This window comes from Cuculus canorus, chromosome 3, assembly GCF_017976375.1.
Source record: "Cuculus canorus isolate bCucCan1 chromosome 3, bCucCan1.pri, whole genome shotgun sequence".
Classification (NCBI taxonomy): Eukaryota; Metazoa; Chordata; class Aves; order Cuculiformes; family Cuculidae; genus Cuculus; species Cuculus canorus.
In genome coordinates this window covers 96,494,599-96,516,510 of record NC_071403.1, presented here as the reverse complement: position 1 = coordinate 96,516,510, position 21,912 = coordinate 96,494,599, and the positions used below count along the sequence as shown (strand labels likewise).

Below are 21,912 nucleotides of genomic sequence, written 5' to 3'. Positions count from 1 at the left end.
TGCCGGTCTTTCCTCCTTTCCCTTCTTTTTTTTTGTTACCTTTTTCCCGATATTTTCTCTGCCTAATTTTTTAACCATCCTCAGCTTTAGCCACGCACCAGCCCGGTTTCATTTGTATCCTTAGTTGTTGTACAATTTTGTATTCTTTTCCTTATTCCATTTTCATGCAAGGTAGGATGTGATTTTGCTTCTTCAAAAAAGTAAGCCCCCCAGCAGTCCACTGAAATGGCTGCTTGCTAACAGTAATAATCACACAAACCTTAGGCCTCCCAACTCCAGGATAGTACTGAAACAGCAACAAGCGTATAACTGGATGCAGGTCCTGGAGGTCTGCATAGACTGAAGGATCTTTGGAGCAGGGGAATACCTGTGAGGTTTGTATTGCTGAGCCTTCCTTAGCTTGCTCTTGCCACACTGCAAAGCACAGTGCTGATGCCTTTGTAGGCTTTCTCTTGTGGCTGGTAAGGGTGACCTGTTGCAAGAGTGCTTTCCAAAGCAGGTTTCTCTTCTTTGTAGCCTCTGATTAGCCTGACATGAAAAAGTATTTATTCACCCTTCTGACTGATTGATTCTGATCAATGGCGGCCTCCTTAAAGTTCAATTGTTCAGCTTTGGTTTTGCACATTCATCTAGTTCTATAAATCACTGCTCCCCCCCCTCCTCCAATTGTCATTATCTGATACTCTTTGCTTGGAGCAGTCATCTAAGTGACAGGTCAGCAGCAGACCTTAAGTGAGTTAAGGCTTTGGCTCATGAACCTGGCACTTAGAAAGCTGGAAGCAGAGAAGCATAGTGTGTTCAGCTTTTCGTTTTATTGGCTATAGCTTCAGCCATGATATGGGCTGAATCAATGCTGGGTCCAAAGCCAATACAGCGACAACGAAAGTTGCCAGAACCCTATCGTCAGCAGTGTTAGTCATCTTCATTGTGAGTTATGTTGCTTTGTATGCCAGAAAACCCTGTCGCTTTTGACCTTAATTTCACATATTAAAAGGAGAAATTGAGAAAATGTTTTATTTGTTTTATTACCTTTTTTTAAAAGGGTAAAATTGGTGATGAGCATGATCTACCTGCTTTTCCATCTGTTTTCTGCCCATAGATGGGTATTGATCAACAGTGATGTCTCTTCCTGTGGCTCCTTGCGTAGACAGGATTCTAGGGAAGCAAACAAGGTGTACACCTTAATTTTGTGTCTGCGCTTGTGCGGACTTGCTGTACAGGCTGAAGTAGCTATATGGAGTGAGACAAAGGAGGATGAGCTAAATGCAGGTAACAACAACATACAGAACCAGCTTATGACAGTCATATTAAATCAGGTGCTGTGAGTGAGCGAGGAGAGAAATGGGGCATCGTGGAAGGAACGGAGTAGGAAAGTGGCCCTGGTGTCCTATGAAGGAAGGAGCTGAGGAAAAGAAGTGACGTTGACTGGTTCAATACTGTGTGTCTTTGCTGTTGTAAGTAGCTAGTGGATATGCTGTGTCTTGGTGTTCAGAGTCAACAGAATGTCTGATAACTGTACTGCAGGACAGTCATGCATGGTATTGCCCTGAGAATATTTCTTTGAGAAGCCCTTTGTCCCTGTCTCCGTTGTGTCTCACTTATAAGACACAATTGCAGGGCTGTTCCATAGTTCTGTGTCTGATGGAGGAAATGAGCCTTGTAGAAATTGTTCCTTCTTTGTAGAGAAGCAAACAAAAAGATGTATTGACAATTTGCACGCAGCACATTGAGTGTCTTCTGTCTCTGTCTCTCGCTAGCCAGAGGACTGGCACTGTCATCTTCAAATGAAACTCAAACTGTAGAGACTGCAGACAAAGAGAAATGAGTATCTGGAAACACTGGTGAGGGTTTTAGTGGCTGGCACCTAACTGAGAGAGTTGGATCCGTAAAACTGAGAGTGCGGAGAGTTACCCGTTTATTTACAGAATTCAACAGCTTACTGGGTAAAACAGGACAAGGCCACCAAATATTAAGGATATTGAACCCAAATTGTACAGCTGGTAAAAAGCAAGGAATAGGAGACTTCACTATACTGCCTACCTAATAAATCTATTCTGAGAGAAAGAGTTGGAACTGCAGGAGTTTTGTTACTGAAAGTCACTGGATTTATTACATAGAAATTAGTGGGATTCTGCGCATGCTACTATTGAGTGACAAAAATCTGTCTTTCATGCAGGTAAATTAAGGCTGTGCTTTTTAGTGTTTCTCTCTAATAATGGGCTCCCTGCTTCCCTTTACTCATTTGTATTTCAACTAGTTGTAATTAGTATTGGCATACATTTGGCAGGCAGCAATGGGCAGGTGGCCATGCCACTTAGCAGAACTGTAGATTGGGAAGCAGCGACTGCTGTCCTAGCGCTTCTCTACCAACTCAGATGTAGCAGTTGACCCTGCTGAAACCCTCACGTCCCTAGCATTTAATTTTTGGATGCAAATTGTATTAGGAAGCCAAACTTTGTATCTTATTTTGTAATATTTGTCAATGATTTTCCAATAACATTTAGTGCATCTCTCAGTTCTTTTCTAATTCAGCAAAGTCAGGCCTCGGGGGAAAAAAATAGCTGTCTAGTACTATTTTCATTATGTCCTCCATTAACACCATTACTTCTTATCACTATGCAGTTTTGTTAAAGGGCTGTAGGGATCATTGTAGTTTATTAAATCCAGTAAAGGCCAAATTTGAATAAATTGTAGCTAATTATAAATTCACTGGACACATGATGTGATGTGAAACAAAAATACACAATTCCTCTTCCTCTGTTATTGCTAAGTAAATGTTTTCCCTGCTCGATGTACTAGCCTGGTTTTCTGGAAGAACAGCCTCTCTCTTTTTTGTTGTTTTACTTTCCAAAGTAGCTACTTTTTTTTTCAGGTTAGTGATTCAAAATAAAAACTGTAATTGTAGGGATTATTTCACATGGCTGAGGCAGTCCCCATCTACCTTCGCCTTTTTACCTGAGTGAGCACTATTAAATGTTAAAGTGCATATGTCACAAAAGAACTAATTTGGCCACAGATTAAGACAGTCTTATTTTACAGTGGATTGTGAACTACTTTCACTTGGATCTCCTCCTCAGTATTGCCAAATTTGAATAGTAAAATATCAGGAGTCTGATCACAAAAATGTGTTAATGCCTTAAAAATAATTTTAAGGCTTTACTTCATTTGTGTTTTCTATTAAAATTTTGATTTCTTGGCTTTTGGCTGCAGTCCAGCTGTGTTTCAGGTACAAATATGAAGGCTGCATACAGACTCTAGTTTCAAAGAAAAGCTGAAATTATTATTCTACTCCAGGATCTTGGGGCTTGAAACAAAGTAATCTGCTTTTCCCAAGATACGATTTTTAATTCCTATACCTTCAGCTAGGAGTTCAGCATTACTATTTCTGTTTGTCTCCATATTTGAGCTGATTTTCAGCTCAAGAAAAAAAGAAAGAAAATACAAAGTTAGAAGATGCAAGTAATCATATTGGGAGCACTCAGATGGACTTGCAGAGGCCATAGCAGAAGTGTATTCTTTCCTTTGTCCCAGTGTGAATTTTTTCTTTCCCAAGTATGTAATTTTAAGTTGATTCCTAGTGCTATTTTAAGAGCAGTAGTGTTTCTTCATTTTGGTTTTTTTGGGGGGGTGGTGGGGGTGGTGTTTGTTTTGATAACAAATAAGCCTTGCAAATTTTGCTCTGCAAAAAGATGTTTCAGGATTTTCAGTCTAGTCGTTTCATAAGTGAGGAAAAATATTTAATGAAGATGGGCTCAGGTCATCACCTTTATTTATTTGAAAGGCTGAGAGCCTTTAGCCATTACATTCCTGCATTTTGCACATATTACATGAACTTCCTGTTGTCTTCCTTCTCCTTCAGACAAGTCTTGCTCTCAGTAAGCTTCACACAGTGTTGAGTTATTTGTCTTATGTTGACTATCGAGACTGTAGTGATGCCACAAAAGGTCACCACTCATCACTGATTTCCATCAGGACAGAGAGCCATTGACTACAACCCTCAGGATGCAACCATCCAAACAGTTCCTTGTCCACTGAACAGTCTACCCATCAAATCCATATCTCTCCAGTTTAGAGAGAGGGATGTTGTGGGTGGCCTTGTCAAAGCCCTTACAGAAGTCCAGATAGATGACACCCATAGCTCTCCCCTTGTCCACTGATCTAGTCACTTCATCATAGAAGGCCACCGGATTGATCAGGCGGGACTTGCCCTTGGTGAAGTCATGCTGGCTGTCTTGAATCACCTTCCTGTCCTCCAATTGCCTTAGCATTGCTGCTAGGGGACCTGTTCCATAATCTTCCCAGGCACAGTTTGGTAGTTCCCAGGGTCCTCCTTTATACACTTTTTAAAAACAAGTACAGTGTTTCCCTCTTTCCAGTCACCAAGTGCTTCACCTGACTGCCATGACTTTTGAAATATCATGATGTAGCTTGGCAAGTACATCAGCCAATTCCCTCAGGACTTAGGGATGCATCTTCCAGGGTCCTATAGACTATATATATGTTCAGGTTCCTCAGGTGTTCACAAACCTGATCTTCTCTTTCAGTGGGAGGGGCTTTGCTCCCCCAGACCCTGTCTTGTGGTCCCTATACTGTAGGGAGCTATGTAGAAGTGATAGAAAAGAGGTTCATGCAGAACATTAGGGGTTGTCATTGTAACATGTAAGATGGAGACTATCCTGCATTCATCCCCTCTAGATTCTCATACATGCTAACAAAACTTGCTTTCTGAACTGTTGCTTTTGATATCTTGTGATGATTGTGCTCTTTTGTCTGCTTTTTATTATCAATATTTTGTGATCAATTTTCTCCTCTAGAAAGAGAGCTCCAGACCAAAAATCAAATTAGAGCTGTCAAAACGAGTAGGAGCAATGGTAACTTGAGAAATCTTCCAGGAACTGCAATCTGTTTATGGACACATGTGACTAACTGTAGCGTGATATTTCTTTCCTACATTTCCATTCACTCTCTACACCAAGAACACAAAACTTGTAGCTGATGCAGAAAATCTTACAATGACCATAGCTGGATAATTTTTAATTCCACAGAAGGTGGAACGCAACGAGGTATCAGAAGGTTTTTGCTCCTTGGTGTGGCAGCTGCAGAGTTAGAAAGAGCACATGGATTGCCCGTTCCTCTTTCCAGTACTTAAGTTCTGCAGAGCAGCTTTGAAACAAAGAAAACTAAGAGAGCAGTACTTACTTAAGCTCATTTTAGCTAGTGAGTTGTGCAGGTGTAGTGGAGGTCAAACTGGATACATGAGTATCTATCTGACTGTTCACAAGTCAGGTAGTTTGATACCTAGTTTGTGCTACTGTGCCTAAAATTACAAGACTGAATGATGGGAATGAGAGAAATTTCTACTCTTTTCGGTGATGTCAGGACTCCACCTAAAACTATGGTCTCCAAAATAGACAGACAAAGATGAGGTCTGTTTAAATAATGTCCAAGATCAATGTCTCCACTATGAAATACAGTAATATCCAGTGCAGTCAGTTCACCTTAAAAGGCAAAGTTACTTTTGTTTGAGGTTGGAGGCTCAGCTCTGGCTTTGTTGGTGCATTATAGACAGGGAATTATTTTGGGAAGGGCTGCTAGAGGAATTATTTCAGTCACCAAAAATGACTACCTTAGACCATCCCACTTCCTGTGGTGAAGGAAGGACGACTTCAGAGCACCCGAACAATATGCCTAAGTTAGATGCAGGTATCTGTTTCAGACAATGCTGCATTCAGGAATCCTTCCGGGTTTGCTCAATGTGATGTCTTGTAAACTCTGCAGCCATTTGTTGCAGCAAATAAGCAGGATGTCAGGAAGCAGCTTGCTATGCATTTTGTCTCTGCTTAAATGGCTTGTTGAGCTGATAATTAATAGGCAGCAGGACATTAGGTTTATCATAACTTTACTGGATGGATGGTAAATTATTACTGGAGGCAGTCAGAAAGTAAGGTAAATTGTTAGCTGTCCAAGCTTTTCCCATTTACTGGAATTGCAGACATTGATCTGTTGAATAGAATACTTTGAGAACTGTAATATACACATGAATTATTATTGAATGGAAATCCCACATGGGATTCTTGAAGTATTCCCATTTGCTTCAGCTGAACATAAGGTATAATAATATCGTGTGATCTTACAATCCAAATAACTTTTGAGTTAAATAGCAGAGTCTTATCTTGTTTCTGTGTATGCATCTTCATAGAGATGCATTTAAACTGAAGCAATAGTTCAGGACTACACAGAGATTAAAGTATTACCAACTGAATCCTTAAAAACTAAAAATTCCTGAAGTATCCTCAAAATTTTCATTACTAATTCATCTCGAATATGATTCTGTTCAGACACGGTGCTCTAGTGAGATAACTGTTCAGTGTCTCCTGCACATACGAAAAATGAATAATAGCATAGGCAGTAGAATAAGGTGTGTTTATATTTAGCAAGGCGTACTCATTGACGTGCAATATATCTCCTGTGGGCTAGGTCCTACCACGAACAGCTGGATGCTGAAGAGGGCTGCTGAGCATGGTGCTGCAGTGTTACGTATCCTCCAGGAAGGTGATGGGGAGCAGGTGCTGCTGACTCACTAGCCGATGAGAGTGCTGATGCTCATCATAAGCAGCTGGCTATGAGTAACACTGCTGCACAAGAAGCTTTTGTGTGCCTCTGGCTGTCTTTCTTAGCGGTTTCTGGTCTTGTTTTCTCTTAAGGTCAGCTCCTTTATTAAGGTCATCAAAGCACGTCTTCAAGAGAGGAGTGAGAAAAGCTTCAGGTGACAAGCACATAGATCGTGCACGTACCTGCGTGCTTGTGGATTGCAGCACTGGGCCTGTAATTTAATAATGGACTGTGTCAGCAGTTCCCTAATGTGCTGGTACCCACCTGTTCATCAGAGCTCAGTTCAGTGTGCATGTAGGTGATTGCTTATACAGTCAATCACCCCATGCAATGAGCCAGCTTCCCTTTCTGGAAACAAAGTAAAGCTGGGAGTTAGTGCATTGCCTTGTTGCTCTGCTTTTGTCACTTCACTGCAGGGGGGACAAGTCCTCCTGAGTCTTGTCCCTGCTGAAGATACAGTGCTGGAGTCTACAGGTCTGTATATATAAAAGACCTGTTAAAGCTGCAAGACTCTAGACTTATTGTAAAGCTTATTTTTATTATTATTCTTTTATTTTTGCTGCTAGAGCCTTGTAAAACGACTTGAAGGATTTCTAGTCTGAAGGATTTTTGCTCCTAAGATTCTGTTGGGGGGTGGTGTGGAAATGGAATAGCTGCAAACTGAAGGCTTTTTTGAATTCATGTGTAACACACAGTGTTGTGAACATCACTAAGCAGGAATTAAATTCTCACATTTGAACAGTTTAGTTCTTTGAAGAGGCACTACTTAGTTCATCTTTAAAAGCTTGAGGCCATTTCTTCATAATAGTCTGCTAATGCAAGGACAGTGCTAAGAGGTTGCTTCTAAAAGCTTGTCACGTTTATTTATATCCTTGATGGAAGTGAGCACTGCGAAATCTTCTCTATTAGGGCTGCGATGTAAGAGAAGTGAATGAGGAACAGCTTTGAAAGGCCTGCATGATCAATCAGATGGGACAGTTGTAACACTTCATTGTCTCTGCTTTGGCAAGCAGTGAGTGCTTGGCTTCTTGGAGCTCCCTTCACAGCAACAGCAAATGTTTGGGTTGATGCAGACAACTAGATTCTTAACAATTATGTGGACTTCTTGGGATAGCAAAAGGCTGGAGGTAAAGGTCCTGAATTTTCCTCATCCTGATAGACAATGGGCACTGTTTCAATTCAAATGGACAATCTTTAGCTAGTGTGCTGTGTTAGACTCATCGTAATACAGCAAAGTCTTTCTTGGAAACTGGAGCAGGACGGGAAATTGTTTTCTGTCTTGGAAGATATAGAGTCTCCAAAAAAATTTCTGTCATAATATGGGATAAAACCAGTGGAAACCAGTGGAAAAAAATGATAGTCACATAGGGTCCAGTGAGATGTGTTTGTGTTAGGTTCATATTTCATTTAGACTTGAATTTTCTTAATGGAAAAATAAAACCTTGGCTTGCATTTCAAAATAAGATTTTGGGGGTAGGGATTATATTTTTTTTTTAACTCCTGTAGGAAATGGTAAAAAGTTCCTTTTCATTGAGGAGTTTTATGAGAAACCACACACAGAAGGTTTGTATAAATTTGTCTCTCCCTGTCTAAAGTTGCAGAGTCAGCGTGACAGAATATTTTGGGTCAGAAAAGTTCTCAGGCAGCTACTAGTGTTTAAATACCTTATGTTAAATCCAGGACATTTCAGTGGGCTCCTGCTGTAACATACTTGTGCATGTTAAGTTTGAATATTTTTTCCTGTAAGTTCACATCAGATTCTTCAAAGGGAGAGAAGTTCAGTCAGGATTACAAAGAATCAGAAGTCCTAGATGGAGGCAGTAGACTGCAAAAACAGCAGGTCAAATTGCAGTCCTTCAGCAATCTTTTCCTCTTTAACCACTGGAAACCAATTCAGTGTTTTAAATCTGGTCCTATTCAGTCTGTAGGAAGATGTATCAATTTCTAGTAGCTCTGTAGAAGACACAAGATTAGACATTGGTCCAGTTACAGACATAGTGTAATATAATTATATGTCTATAATTGATTTCTTGCTATCTCATACTCTGCCATACTGTGTATGGTTGGTGTTTCCACTCTATGCCTTCAGATATGACTGGATCATTTCTCACCCGCTTAAGGAATTAAATGATCATCCAATGAGGAAGGATTTCAGCAGGTCTAAAGCTCACCGCACTCTGGTTCTTATTTCTTGTTATTCTCCCTTTGTTAATTTTCTGGCAGACAGATGTGTTCTTTTGTTGCTGTTTGCATACAAATGTTTAAGTAAACTAGGAAGTGGTAACACTTCTCAGAGGCAGCTGTTGTCTCTGTCTCCAAATGCAAAGAGTCAGTTGAACAATGGCTGTGACCTGATCAGTAAGTCCATGATGGCAGCAGGTACATGAGCAGCAGATCAAGGAAAGACCACAAGCAGCATGTGTCCACCACTGCATTTGCAGCACAGCTGGCTGCAGCCTTTCTCAGGTTCACACAGCAGCAGCCAGAGTTGCTCTGCAGAGCAAAATATTCATGAAGGCATCAAGCTTCTGAAAAAACAAAGAACAAGGAGGTGCTGCAAAGCTGACCAGGCTTGAGTTTCAAAGCGCAGGAGCTGTAATCACTCACTATTGAGTATTTCAGGGGGCAAAATCAGTTTGCTGGCTCTGCTATAGCCTTCAGCTGCCCTCCAAGCCTCTTTGATGAACCAGCATGCTCATTAGCACCGTTGTACTAACTGGAATCAAAGTGCAGTTTTTCTTTACCAGAAAGCAGCACACTGAAAATTGTAGCTAAAAGCTTCAATTCTTTTTTTATGCGGCAGAAGCAGGTCTAGTATGTTAAGACAACAGCATTGCATTGACTGCTGCCTTTCTCGTTAAAATGCCTCAGCGTGGGATGTTGAATAGCTTCCTTGACCTGTTCCTTCCACAAGCATCCAGGCAAGATATTCAGAAGGAGGACATTTAAAAACAAACAAACAAACAAGACAAAACAAAAACCCCAAACAGATTATGTATTTTTATTTAATAATGAGTTCCATTTTCTCTGAGTTATAATCAGAACTTGGGTTTTTTTAAAATGAAAAAGATTAGTATAATTATCACAGAAATTATTGGAAATATACAACTGCAAAGAGGTAAGCACTGGAAAAAAACAACCTTCAGCATTGTCTTTCTGTTTACTGGTTAAGGTTTGATCTTGGGTTTTTTGATCATAAGAAGCATCCAAGTTAAAAGCAGATGTTCTAGGTCATTAACTTGCCAATAGGTGAACAAGAGCCATAGTTGAAGAATGAACTGATGGTTCCATGACTAATCTATTGGTTTTACCAGAATACAGTATCCCTCATAGTGACATAGAAGAATGTTCCATGCTGCAAATGTAATAAAAAATAAAATAAAATTGAAGGGAAAAGGAAAATGGAGAGAGAGAGAAACCCACACTCATTGAAAACTAAGAGGCAAGTATATGGAAAGGAGTTTCATCAGTCCTATTTGTCATTTTTGTTTGTAGTTTTGAAAGAAAACTAATTAAAGTAAGTGAAGTTATTTCTCTTGGTCTGGCATCCATTAAAATCTCCTCGAAAATGTAATGGATGTGGTTAATATAACAGAAGATCTAAACTGAAAAGGAGGGGGGCTCTCATCCTATCTCTTGCCTTACCATTTCACCCAGCTGTTGTGTGTTGGAGCATATTTTTTTCTTAATGTAGTAATGAATACACAAAATGTATTTATTAAAGTTCTCACTTTACCAGATAGTGTTTTGCCTTATCAGAGAAGGAAAAGCAAGACTGTGGCTCTCTTCAGGATTGTTGGGCATGTTTTAAAATCAGTAAACAGGGTTAAATGCTCTGTTATAACACTGTATCTCGCTGTTCAGGCTTAAAAGAAAATCTCAACATGCAGGTGTATGCACTTGCAGGCACACACTTGAGGGAATTTGGTGTTATGGCAAATTAGATGCAGCATCTGATTTGGAGATGGGAAAGCTGTTTGTCGACTCAAGCGGTGGAACAGTGCATGCACTTGCTCACCTGTTTCAAACTCAGCTGGCAGAGGCTTTCTTCACTAATGAGAAAGCAGCTCATTTTTGCTCTTTCAGCTGTTATTTGTGTTGAGATCTCATTCCAGGTAATACTGATTAATACCAAGTAGACTTCTGCTTTAAGAACTGAAGAGTATCCTTAGCTTATTCCTTACAAAAATAGCTAGTAGATAGTAATAGGCTGTTGCAGAATGTCATAAAAGACAAAGGAAAGAAAGAAAAGTCCTTGATCCAGCTGCTTCATTTTCTATTTTTTTAAATTCAACAGAAATCTAGAACACAATTTTATCTAGAGAACCATGTAAGGGAGGAAATGCAAGTGTATGTAGCGTCTCAAGGTATTGCCCTTTTTCCTTCTGTGTCTGATAGTGATGAAGATCAGAGCATTGGCACCTCTCTCACTTCTGTTCCTCCCTTTTTTTCAATAGTTCATTTGTAATAGTGTTAATGAAACCCTCAGTTTAAATAGATTAAAAAAATGATAAAAAGCTTAACATTGCAAGCGCATAATAACTAACAATCAGCACAGTACATTGCTTCTCAAACAGGACAGAAGTTAGTTGCATGCCTATTTACTAATACTGTATTTTTAAAGAAATCAGCTTTAAGACCAATGACCCCTTGATTTGATTCTTGAAAAATAGAAAAAAATGATAGTACCGATTGTCTGTATTTGCTGCCATATGTAAATACTATCCACTCAATCAGAGCTCTGCTGTTATATGCGGCTGTGAAGTGTCTGTGAAAATTGAGCATTAGGACAACACTGCCTCCTGCAAATACTTTAATAAAAGTGCCGTAAGAGAACGAGTACAGCTGAGATAATTTATCTTTTCAAATCCACATAATTCCTGTTCAGTGAGGCAATTTAACTACCAGTATTCTATGAAGCTTGGTATTCCAGTCACACAATTGACTAGTTGCAGCAATATTTATCAGTTCTCTCTGTTTATTCTAAACAGAAGTCTCTAGATTTGCTGTAAGACCTTCTGTTTGACGTCAGAACTTGTGCTTTTGGAAATTAAATACTAAGATTTGGCTTTCTAGCTGAACCTTTCTCACAAGCTAGTTTCATGCATCTCATGCAGACTACAGTGAATTATATGAATTTAGTCAAACAAACATAAGGCAATAAGCATTGATTGTGGAGATCCACTCATTAGTGAAGAAAATACTCTGTACTAAGTTTGATTAAAATATTTTAAAGCAACATTCCTAAACATTAGGGGTGTCTGAATGCTCCATTTCAATTCTTAAGCTGTTTAATCAAAATCTAATTATGAGTTTTAAATAATTTAAACCATTGACTTCTCTTCTATAACTGAATTAAGAAATGTCACCTATCACCTCCTAGGAGATGGATAAACAAGTTGTATTTTGTCATATTTATGCCTCCTCACTGAAAAACTTCTCTTTGAAATGATTGCATGAAAAAGCTTCAGCTGTTTTATAAGAAAATTTGAGCAATAACACAAAGAAGGCAGTTTTATATCATCTAATATTATTATAATGAGTGCTCAGGTAAATGCTATGAAGTCTGAACACTGTTTATATTTTAGCCGTTTTCTAATACTCTTCATTACTTTATTATTTACATAATTTTAATATCACTGTCTCCTCGTGCCAGTGGTCTGTACAGTGAAAGGAGAGTTTACCTATCTTCAGAATTATGAGATCATCAGTTTTACCTGCTTAAACCATCCTGGAGGTCTAATGTTCTAGAGAACTGTTAAGTCTCATAGTCATTAAGTCATTATGTTTTTGTGGGTTTTAACAAGAGTAGGAAAACAAAGGGAGAGTGGTATGTCTACTTCAGTCCTAAGTGAATTAATTATAATCAGAGAGTTGCTTGACCTTATGTTTACAGCAAATGAGAAAGAAACTTGAGGGGATTAATGTCAATCTTAATTTTTTGTTGTATTTGTTATTTTCCTGAATAAAAGAAGAAAAAAAGAGAGATATTTCTGATGGTCGGTCCAAAAATTCATGTTGTTCTTCCCGAACAAATAATGTAATAGTAGGAGACTTGATGTTTAGGGGGATTTTCGATAGCACAAAGACCGTGTCAGGATCTTTGGATATCTAGGACCTTAGGAAGGTCTGGCCCATACCGAGTCCTTTAGCACCAAGCTCTTCCTTTCTGTGCCAGATTTCATTTGGAGGTAAGAAGAGAAAGATAAAGAATACAAGTTTTAGATTCACACTGTGTTTCTAACTTTTAGCTACTTTAAAGAAAATTGTCTTGCTTATCTCCTTAGAAAATGGAAACTTAAAATTAGTTAGGATAAAGCTTCCTCGTTTTCATGCTCAAAATAAAAAAATACTTGCACTTGTGGTAGAAATGTAGTTAAAACAGGGGAGGAGTTCACTCGGATTCTTCTGTCCACAGTATTATTTGCCGCATTATTTATAGAACTTGGACTGACGCCACAGCTACAGGTCTTATTTATTCCATTTCTACATTCATACAAAATCATCACCTTTTAACTTATTAAACTTCACAACATGATTCAGTAATGCAATATTTTTTATATAAATTATTTGAACGGATTACAAAACAATCAGATATTCAGGAAAGTCATGATAGGTTCTTAAATTTTAAACAAGTTTGTTTAAAAAGCAAAATGCATTAAAATGTAATTTACATGCTAAAAATACATTTGGAATAAATTCTTTGAACTCCATCCAATGCAACTATTAAAAATAACTTTCTTTGAGTGTTGGACTGCATCTTTCCTCTTACCAGCAGCATCCCAGCTCCTGAATCTAAGCCTGCACTGCACCATACCATATACACAGGTATATGCTAATGTCTACTGGGTTTACTCCATTGACAGCTCTGTTCCTAAGTCTGAACTGCGTCTCCTTCATGCCCCCTTCCACTGCTCTAAGTCTTCTGCTGCATTTCCACCTTGTGCCTGTACCTCCTCTTTCTCTCTCTATGATCCCTCACATCTACCATGGAAGCAAATTTCATTTAGAATCTCTGGCTGCTTTCTACCAACAGGTGTATGTGTTAAACGTTCATTGTCTGTTTGGATGCTCTGTCTAAATCTGTGTGATGGTATGTTTTACACACAGCAATTGCCCAATTAGTTACAGAGTCTGAAAGACTTTTACAGGGCAATCTGTGAGATGAGGAGTAAGCCCTCAGGGAAGCTGGCAGAAGTCTTCTGACTTGTCATATTTAAACCGGAATTACTGACACAGTTGTCCTGACAAAGGAGCATTTTATACTCCCCAAGTCTTTTATTGCTGCGCATGTGGGGGTCTGTAAAGCACTTTGATGTTGCAGTTGTGTTTGAGTGCCAGGCATTATTGTTTTGAATCTTTCAGGTCAAGAGTTCTCATGGACATGGGTAGGCTGATTTTGTTAAGCTTTCCGTTTTACGTTCTTCACACATGGTCTCCTGCTGCGTGGACTTGGCTTAAAATTATAAAATGCAGAATTAGGTATTAAAGAGGATTTTGGAAAGGTGACTATCAGCCGTGGGTGAGTAATGAGCAATCTGGACTTAATGTGTAAAAAGTACATGGAGGAAAAATCCTCCTAATGTGGAACTGGAAGAACGCCTCTTCATTGCTTTGCACCAGCAATGCCGTGTGCGAGGTTGCAGAGTCCAAGCAAGGTGAGGGCTGAAATAACACATACCTGAATTCATAAAGCTAACAGAAATTACCTCCTTTTCTTAGGAACGGATAATGCAGTTTCCATTTTGACTGTTACATTATTCTTGCAGTGTTAAGTCCTGGGAAACAATCTTGGGTGGAAGTTGTTTTGTACACTTTTGTGTTCTTTCCTGAAAAGCCCTTTTTTGTTTTGCGAAGAGCCATCTTTTGGTTCTGTCTGGTTTCCCAGGCCTGTTTGTTTGTGTTGGTGTACTTCTGTGTTCAGCAAAAGCCTAGAGAACCTGCAGCTGCTCATTTAGGAGAATCTGACGGTGATTGTTCCTGCCACCTCCAGAGATCTTATAAAGTGGAAAGAAGATAGGAAAGATCGGGGGAAAAAAAGCCTTAATGGAAATTCTAAGAGCATAGCGGAGAAGTAAAACTATGACACTCTTGTTTTTAGCAGAGCCATGTGTTTTGCATACACAAGAAAGGGAAAGCTAGGTTCACAATAGTGTACATGGGAAGTTTTTTTCAAAGCTGTCCAGTCTTCTCCACTACTTTTTCCTAAACAGTGACTGATAGAAACTATAAAGAAAACTCCAAATAGTTTGCAGGATTTGGTTCTTGGAGAAATATTTTTGGTTTTTTTTTTCCAAATCAAAAATACCTCAAATGCCTGAAACATATTACGGCAAAACCCCATGTGCTGATGAGTTGATGCCTAAATGGCCAGCAAAGTCAAGGAGTCGGGCTTGCTTCTTGCGCATCTCACTGACTGAGTGAGTTCTACTTAGGCATCCTGGGACAGCATTCTCTTTTGCCATATGGAAGAAGTTACCAGACCTTTTAGAAAGTCTATAGCTTTCAAATCTGCTCCAATGGGATGAACTAGAAGGTAATATGAGCCGTTTTCCCACCTACTATTTAAAAACACCTACTGAGTAAGAACTGAGATGCAGAATAATTTTGAAAGAATCTGTTTAGGTATCTACCTAAATACTTCTATACATTTGCACTCTGAGTACTTACTCCTGCTAAAATAAGACTGCATACTTTTGGGGTTTATTCTAACAGTGAAATTATAAGGCTGAAGACTTAATATTAACATTTCTGCATTATATCAATACTGAAAGAAATTGATGTACTACAGATAGAGTTAGGAACACTTCAGATTTCTCACTACAAGACCATCAGTTCTCTATTTGCTTTTGGGGTTTTTAATGAGTTTTTATTTCTACTTTTCCTCAGACTAATTCCTAGAAGAAAAGACTCAGCCAAAACACTTCAGGCAAGTGTGGGATTGAAGCAGATATAACCAGGTTGGCGATTTTCTTTGACAAGCTAAAGGCAAGACTTAGCATCTGGTTGGAGATAAGGAAAAGAAGAAGGGAATATGGGGAGGACTTAGGTTTGTGCCCCAGAGGCGAGGAGCAATCCTCTGTTAGGATTTGGCCTTTTGATGTATGGGAATTGACTAGTCATTCTTCTCTTACTCAGAAATTCCTGCTCAAGTTAACAGGGGCAGTTGTGCTTTTTTGATACATAAATGTATTTACGTTACTCATGCAGTATTATATGAAACTGTGTCAGGACAGTAGGACAGAGCCTTGATGTTGATATATGCTGTGAGTTCTGCGTCCTTCTGTCTTGCTTGTTAGTGCTTGCTGGTTGTGTGCTCTGGTCTAGGCAGAGATGCAGCCCAGAGCAGGTGCCACTGAGCTTTCTCAGGAGTTGAGTTGGACAGTAAAGGAAACATGACTGATTTTTTCCTGATCTCTCTCTGCTTCTGGGGAAGGAGATATCTTTGCCAGTGCTTGAGAGGCACACAGTACTTGCTTGCTCACATTCTGTGCTAGGTGGTCAGCTTTGCTGATGATACTGAATATTAATGGTAAAAAAAGACATGGAGTAAGTGTGAATTGGGTGCAGAAGGATCTTAGGAGACTTCAGTGGCATAGCAGCAAAATGGCAGATAAAATTTAGTTCAGTACTTATTACCTGCATGTTGACAGAGGAGAGAGGGAGAACAAAAGCCAGGCTTTGTATCTCTAAGCAGCCTGTTACCATCCAAGAGAGAACCTGGCATTATCTCAGTGACGGTCTGATGAAAACATCAGCTTAGCAGCAGAAAAAACCCAAATGAGTGGTGTCCATTCTTGGAATGTGATTTTACCACAGTACAAGGCTACCCTGTGCCCACATCTTGACAGATGCAAAACTGTCTATGACTTGATTTGGAAGTAGATGCAAAAGGCTCCAAAAGTATAATCTCATCTGACTTGGGAGACTCATCTAGTTCTAGGTTGGATTTCTGAGGTGCTTCGGCCTACTATATGCAAGTTCATAGGTGCATTGGATGTAGGCATTAGTGAATCATTATGCAAAGTCTCAAGCATATATGGATTTATTCCATACATCTAAGTCAGTATAGCAGACTTATGTCTGCACAGTAATGTAAGTAGCATTAGCCCTTCTGTTCTCCTCACTCTGATTTTGCACCAATTTTTCTCATTTTTTGTACAACATGACAGCTTTGCTGTCCTGGTTTTGAGACAGTTGTTCCTCTGTTGTATCTACTCTATAGACAGTTGCACCTGCATTTGTTCCTATTGCTGCAACTTTTTCCTTTTACAGCTTGTTACTTAACTTGGATTTTCTCCTTCTGCTTCACCCTGGCGTGCTTATCAGTCCTAGATGGGACCTCTTTCATGCACCACAGTATTCATATACAGGCAATTGCTAAACCCTCTGGTATTTATATTCAGGCTACTGTTCATCTCTGCAGTCCCTGCAGCATTCCCCACATACAAGAAAGCCTGTAGCAGAGCTTGACAGGTTTTGGACAAGAACAGCAGGGATGATGAACAGTTTCCATGCACAGAATGATGATGCAGGTAAATACTGCAGTGAAAAAGCTGGATGGATGGAGGAATTATAATAAAGTTTGTTGAAGTGAAGTTTACAGATTCGGAGCTGACACAAGTGTGTTCTGTTTTCTAAATGCTTTTCATGAAAGGTAGAGTAGAGGATCTAACACTTTACAGGAGTCTGGTAGTTATTTGTTAAGCAGGTTTCATTTTACAGAAATATTTTTATCTGTCTCTGCAAAGTTTTGCTGATTTTTTTTTCACTGGACTAGATAAAAAGTTCTGTTTATTTTCTTGTCTTGTACTCCAGTTATTTTACTAGAGCAATACATCATTTTAACACTCAAGTGTTGCTATTTATTAAAGTATTTAATGTACTTCTTTTCTCAGATAGGTAAGTGTGGGGGTTAGTTTTGGGGTTGGGAGGGGATTTTGAAAGAAGATTCTGTCATATATTCATAGATGTGAAGTTCTTCAATATCTGTCACAAGCAAGTGGTATATTTCCAGGGTGAGGTAGGCATCAATGTTTCAGCTACTTTCAAGCCAAGTCCCCCAGATTATTGATTGCTTTTAAATTCTGCCTGAGTTGCTGGACCTAGAGGTCATCATTCAACAAAGAGCATTACATCTTGACAACCTATTCCTATTTCCATTCAGCTTGGTGGCAAAATTCCTACTGATTTTGTCAGCACCAGTTTTAAATGTCTGTATCTCCTTTTCTCAGGTAAACCAATCATCTGCGAAGTTCGCAGTATTTATATCTGAGCTTTATTATGTCAGATGAAAATTTTATTATAGTAGGAGCTTATCCCAGATACATTAAACCTTACATTTATTGCAGTTGATCTTTCATGTACACTTTCATAGCTTTAGAAAACGCCATCAAGGTGTTGTTCTTCAGAAATCTTCTCCAAGCAGTCAAGCCATCTCACAAAAAGCTAATTTGGGGTAAGTTGCCTGCTGAATTTTACACAGCCTACATTCGATATACTTGCTGCTCTGTACTGGGCTGAAGATCTGTTGCGTGACTCCTAAAATGAGTCCAAGTTTTGTCACATCGATTCTCCGCAGGAAGCAGCTGTTTTCAGCTATTGAGCTACTTCAACTTCTGTAGTGGCAGTCGTGCCTTTTATCACATAAACAGTTCAATGCGCATTGCCTTTTATTCTGTGTCATGCTGCAAAACAAAACAAAAAAAATCTAAAGGAGCCAAAAGCTATTTTATACTTGACAGCAGCATGTAATGAACTGTGCTTCCTGGGGGAAAATTACTAATGGTTTCCTCTTGGTATAAGGGACAGAGGCTAGCTCTAGTTAGAGTGAGAGACACAGTAATTAAGCTCTGCTCCACTGCATTTAGGAGAGGTTGGCTCTGAGGAATGCAGAGTAACTTCAAGATGCCAGATTTCTCAAAGAATAATGACTTCCTAAAGAATGTCTGGAGTTAGTCTGAGATTTCTTTGGAGGACTACTTTTCAAAGAGGGAAGAAGCACAAAGGGATTTCTTTATAGCTGATGCTTGGTTGTGTATTCTCAGTTCATAAGCTTGGGGCCATATCAGTACAGAGGGCACCTTTGCAAATACAGGAATACCCACAGGCTGTACCAGTAGGACATCTCACATAAATCCGTGCTTTGTACCAATTCAGTAAAAGTCTTCCCTGGGTTGAAATAGCATATAATGGCAGGAATACTCTTGTAACTTCTACCAGCAAAATTATGTAGATTAGGGATTCAGCCATATTATACTTTTACCTTATGTGTTCAGTTTAGTTGTAAGTGACCTTTAGCTTTGCTTAGGGCATTTGATATCATCTTGCTGCTTTATGCTGAACAGTAAAATCCCAGACTCTATTACAGCAGACAGTATTAAAGGCCTTTCCTAGTAGCTGCAAGATCATTCTGTTGTTCCTAAGGCATCCTTTCCAGTGAGCCCATTGTTGGCTGATGGTGCCACTGTCATAGAGCTCTGTGCACATGGCTGTATGAACTACAGGAGAAGGCAGAAGTATTCAACACCTTTTTTGCCTCAGTATTCACTAGCAATCTCTCTTCCCACACCTCTCGAGGGGATAGGCTGCAAGACGTGGACAGGGAGAGTAAAGTCCCTCCTGCTGTAGGAGAAGATGAGGTTCGTGACCACCTGAGGAACCTGATGTATGTAAATCCACAAGACTGGATGAGATACTTCTAAGAGTTCTGAGGGCTGCTCTGAAAGTTGGCTGATATAGTCACCAAGACACTCTCCATGATATTTGGAAAGTCATGGCAGTCAGGCAAAGTCCCTGGTGACTGGAAAAGGGGAATGTTGTATCCATTTTTAAAAAGGGTAGAAAGGAGGACCCTGGGGACTACCGACCTGTCAGCCTCTCTTCTGTGCCTGGGAAGATCATGGAACGGATCCTCCTAGAGGCTATGCTGAAGCACATGGAAGACAGGGAGGTGATTCAAGACAGCCAGCATGGCTTCAACAAGAGTAAGTCTTGCCTGACTAATCTAGTGGACTTCTGTGCGGGAGTGACTGCATCAGTGGACAAGAGAAGACCCACAGATATTGTCTATCTGGACTTCTCTAAAGCCTTTGACATGGTCCCCCACAACATCCTTCTCTATAAATTGGAGAGAGATGGATTTGATAGATGGACTATTTGGTGGATGAGAAATCGATTGGATAGTCACACCCATAGGGTACTGGTCAACGGCTCAATGTCCAGGTGGAGATCAGTGATGAGAAGTGTACCTCGGGAGTCTGTTCTAGGACTGGTGTTGTTTAATTCTTCATCATTGACACTGATGATGAGATTGAGTGCTCCCTCAGCAAGTTTGTGGATGACACCAAGCTGAGTGGTGAGGTTGACACCCCTGAGGGGTGGGATGCCATCCAGAGGGACCTTGACAAGCTGGAGAAGCAGATTTGTGAAAACCTTATGAGGTTCAACAAGGCCAAGTGCAAGGTACTGCACCTGGATCTGGGCAACTCTCAGTATTGATGGAGGCTGGGGGCTGAAGACATTAAGAGCAACCCTGCAGAAGAGGACTGGGAGTCCTGATGGATGAGAAGCTGGACAAGAGCTGGCAGTGTGCCCTTGCAACCAGAAGGTCAACTGTAACCTGGGCTGCATCAAAAGAAGTGTTGCCAGCAGGTCAAAGGAGGTGATTCTGCTCCTCTGCTCTGCTTGTGAGATGACCCCCGGGATACTGCATCCAACTCTGAAGCCCTCAAAACAGGAAATCTAGTTTAAGATGTCCCTGCTCACTTCAGGGTGGTTGAACTAGATGACCTTTGTGGTCCCTTCCAATTAAAACCATTCTATGATTCCATGAACTAACCTGTTCTATAAGATGTAAATTTTATATCATGACGCCATTTATTAAAAAAAATAATATTAAATAGCGCTTGTCTTTATTGCAGTAAAACCTGTGTTGCACTGGCAACACGTTGGATGAAATTCCTTAAAAATATCCTAAAACACCTATCCTTGTAAGCCTACATTTTCACTAGTTGACAATCCTGAGGGGAGAAAGCATGATTTCTTCTCTTGATGTCATTTAGATCTGCTTTGGCCAACTTCAAGGTTGCAGTAGGTTGCCAGACAGAGCAGTAGAATATGGCAATAGATGCGTGTACCCTTCTGTTGCATTGTATTTTTTAAGTAACATTTGCAGAACTTGTGATTCCAGTTTTTTTGCGAATACCAAAGGGAAACAGAGGCACAGAGAGAAGTAGAGAATCAGTATGAGAACTGGGGATAGATCTTGGCTCTCGTGCCTGTGTCAGTAAGCAGTAGTAGTTCAGCTTTCAGTGCTCCCTGTGATGGGCTTTTTCACAGCCTGCTTAGATACCAGGTTCCTTGGGGTTTGTGAATGGGGCTCAGTAGCACAGAAGGAAGAGCTAAAAGTGATCATGCAATAGAAACACAGTAGTTTTAGAACATCCTTTCAGTGCAATGGTTTCTGTGCTTTTTGAGCTGACTGTGAAGTCTTCAGTGACAGCAGTGCATGAAAAACACAGTGTTGTATGTGGAAGGGGTTGCTATGAATTAGGCATGTCTCAATTTGTTTGACTTATGCCAAGTTTAGAAAGTTCCTTGTGTGAGAAGTCATGATCACTCACTAACACAAAGGTGTTTTCTCTACATTGCAATAAGCGTTGCTGATCTGTCTCTCAGTGAAGCTGGCTCCTGCCTTTAGAGTCAAATATACAAGCTTTGTCTCATGCTTCTTTTTAAAGTAACATCATTGCTGACAAAAGGTTATGAGATGAGGACAGGAGAAACTAGAAGAGGGAGTCCAGTATTTACCTCCTTTGACAGTCTGGAGGACATAGCTCTTTCTGTCTCATCCCCCTTTTTTCCTTCAGGATCCTTTGTCTTAATGTATGTGTCATGCATAGATTAGGTTTTGTGATGGTCTAGACATTCTGTCGGGTTTTTTCCTCCTCTTCCTCTCTGCCCTCACTTTTACTGCCTAATGCCCGGGCAAAGTGGAGTAGTGAGCTGTATTCCACATGGTCTGGGCTTTTGATGCCTCCTAGGGAATGCCTAATACAAGCTAAAGCATCTGTATGATGTGTTTGGCTTAGTTTCTGCCTGGTGGCTATACTGGAAAGTCACATTTACTTTAAAAAGTTACTGGATAGTCTGTGGAGTGGAGAGGGGACCTCTCTCTTCCATTCTGCTGCAGGTAGTGTGCAAGCCACAAGGATACAGAAAATCCTGGCTTTATTATGTAGTGACTTGCTGACTGAGCTGTGGAGCAGCTTCCAAAGGAGCGAGAGAGCTGAGCCGAGC

The 21,912-nt window shown here is 40.0% G+C and overlaps 1 protein-coding gene across 5 annotated transcripts in view; it reads left to right on the top strand.

Annotated features, from left to right (window-relative positions):
• HHAT (hedgehog acyltransferase) overlaps positions 1–21,912 on the top strand; it is a 147,074-nt gene that overhangs the window by 107,986 nt on the left and 17,176 nt on the right. Inside the window, exon 11 of one of the 5 annotated variants that reach the window (XM_054063713.1) lies at positions 15,502–15,521. The exons of the other annotated variants lie outside the window; for them this stretch is intronic. Within the exon in view, the coding sequence (XP_053919688.1) occupies positions 15,502–15,506 (5 nt within the window). The 3' untranslated portion in view covers positions 15,507–15,521. Of the gene's footprint in view, positions 1–15,501; positions 15,522–21,912 lie in introns of those variants that run through there. 5 annotated transcript variants of the gene reach the window in all.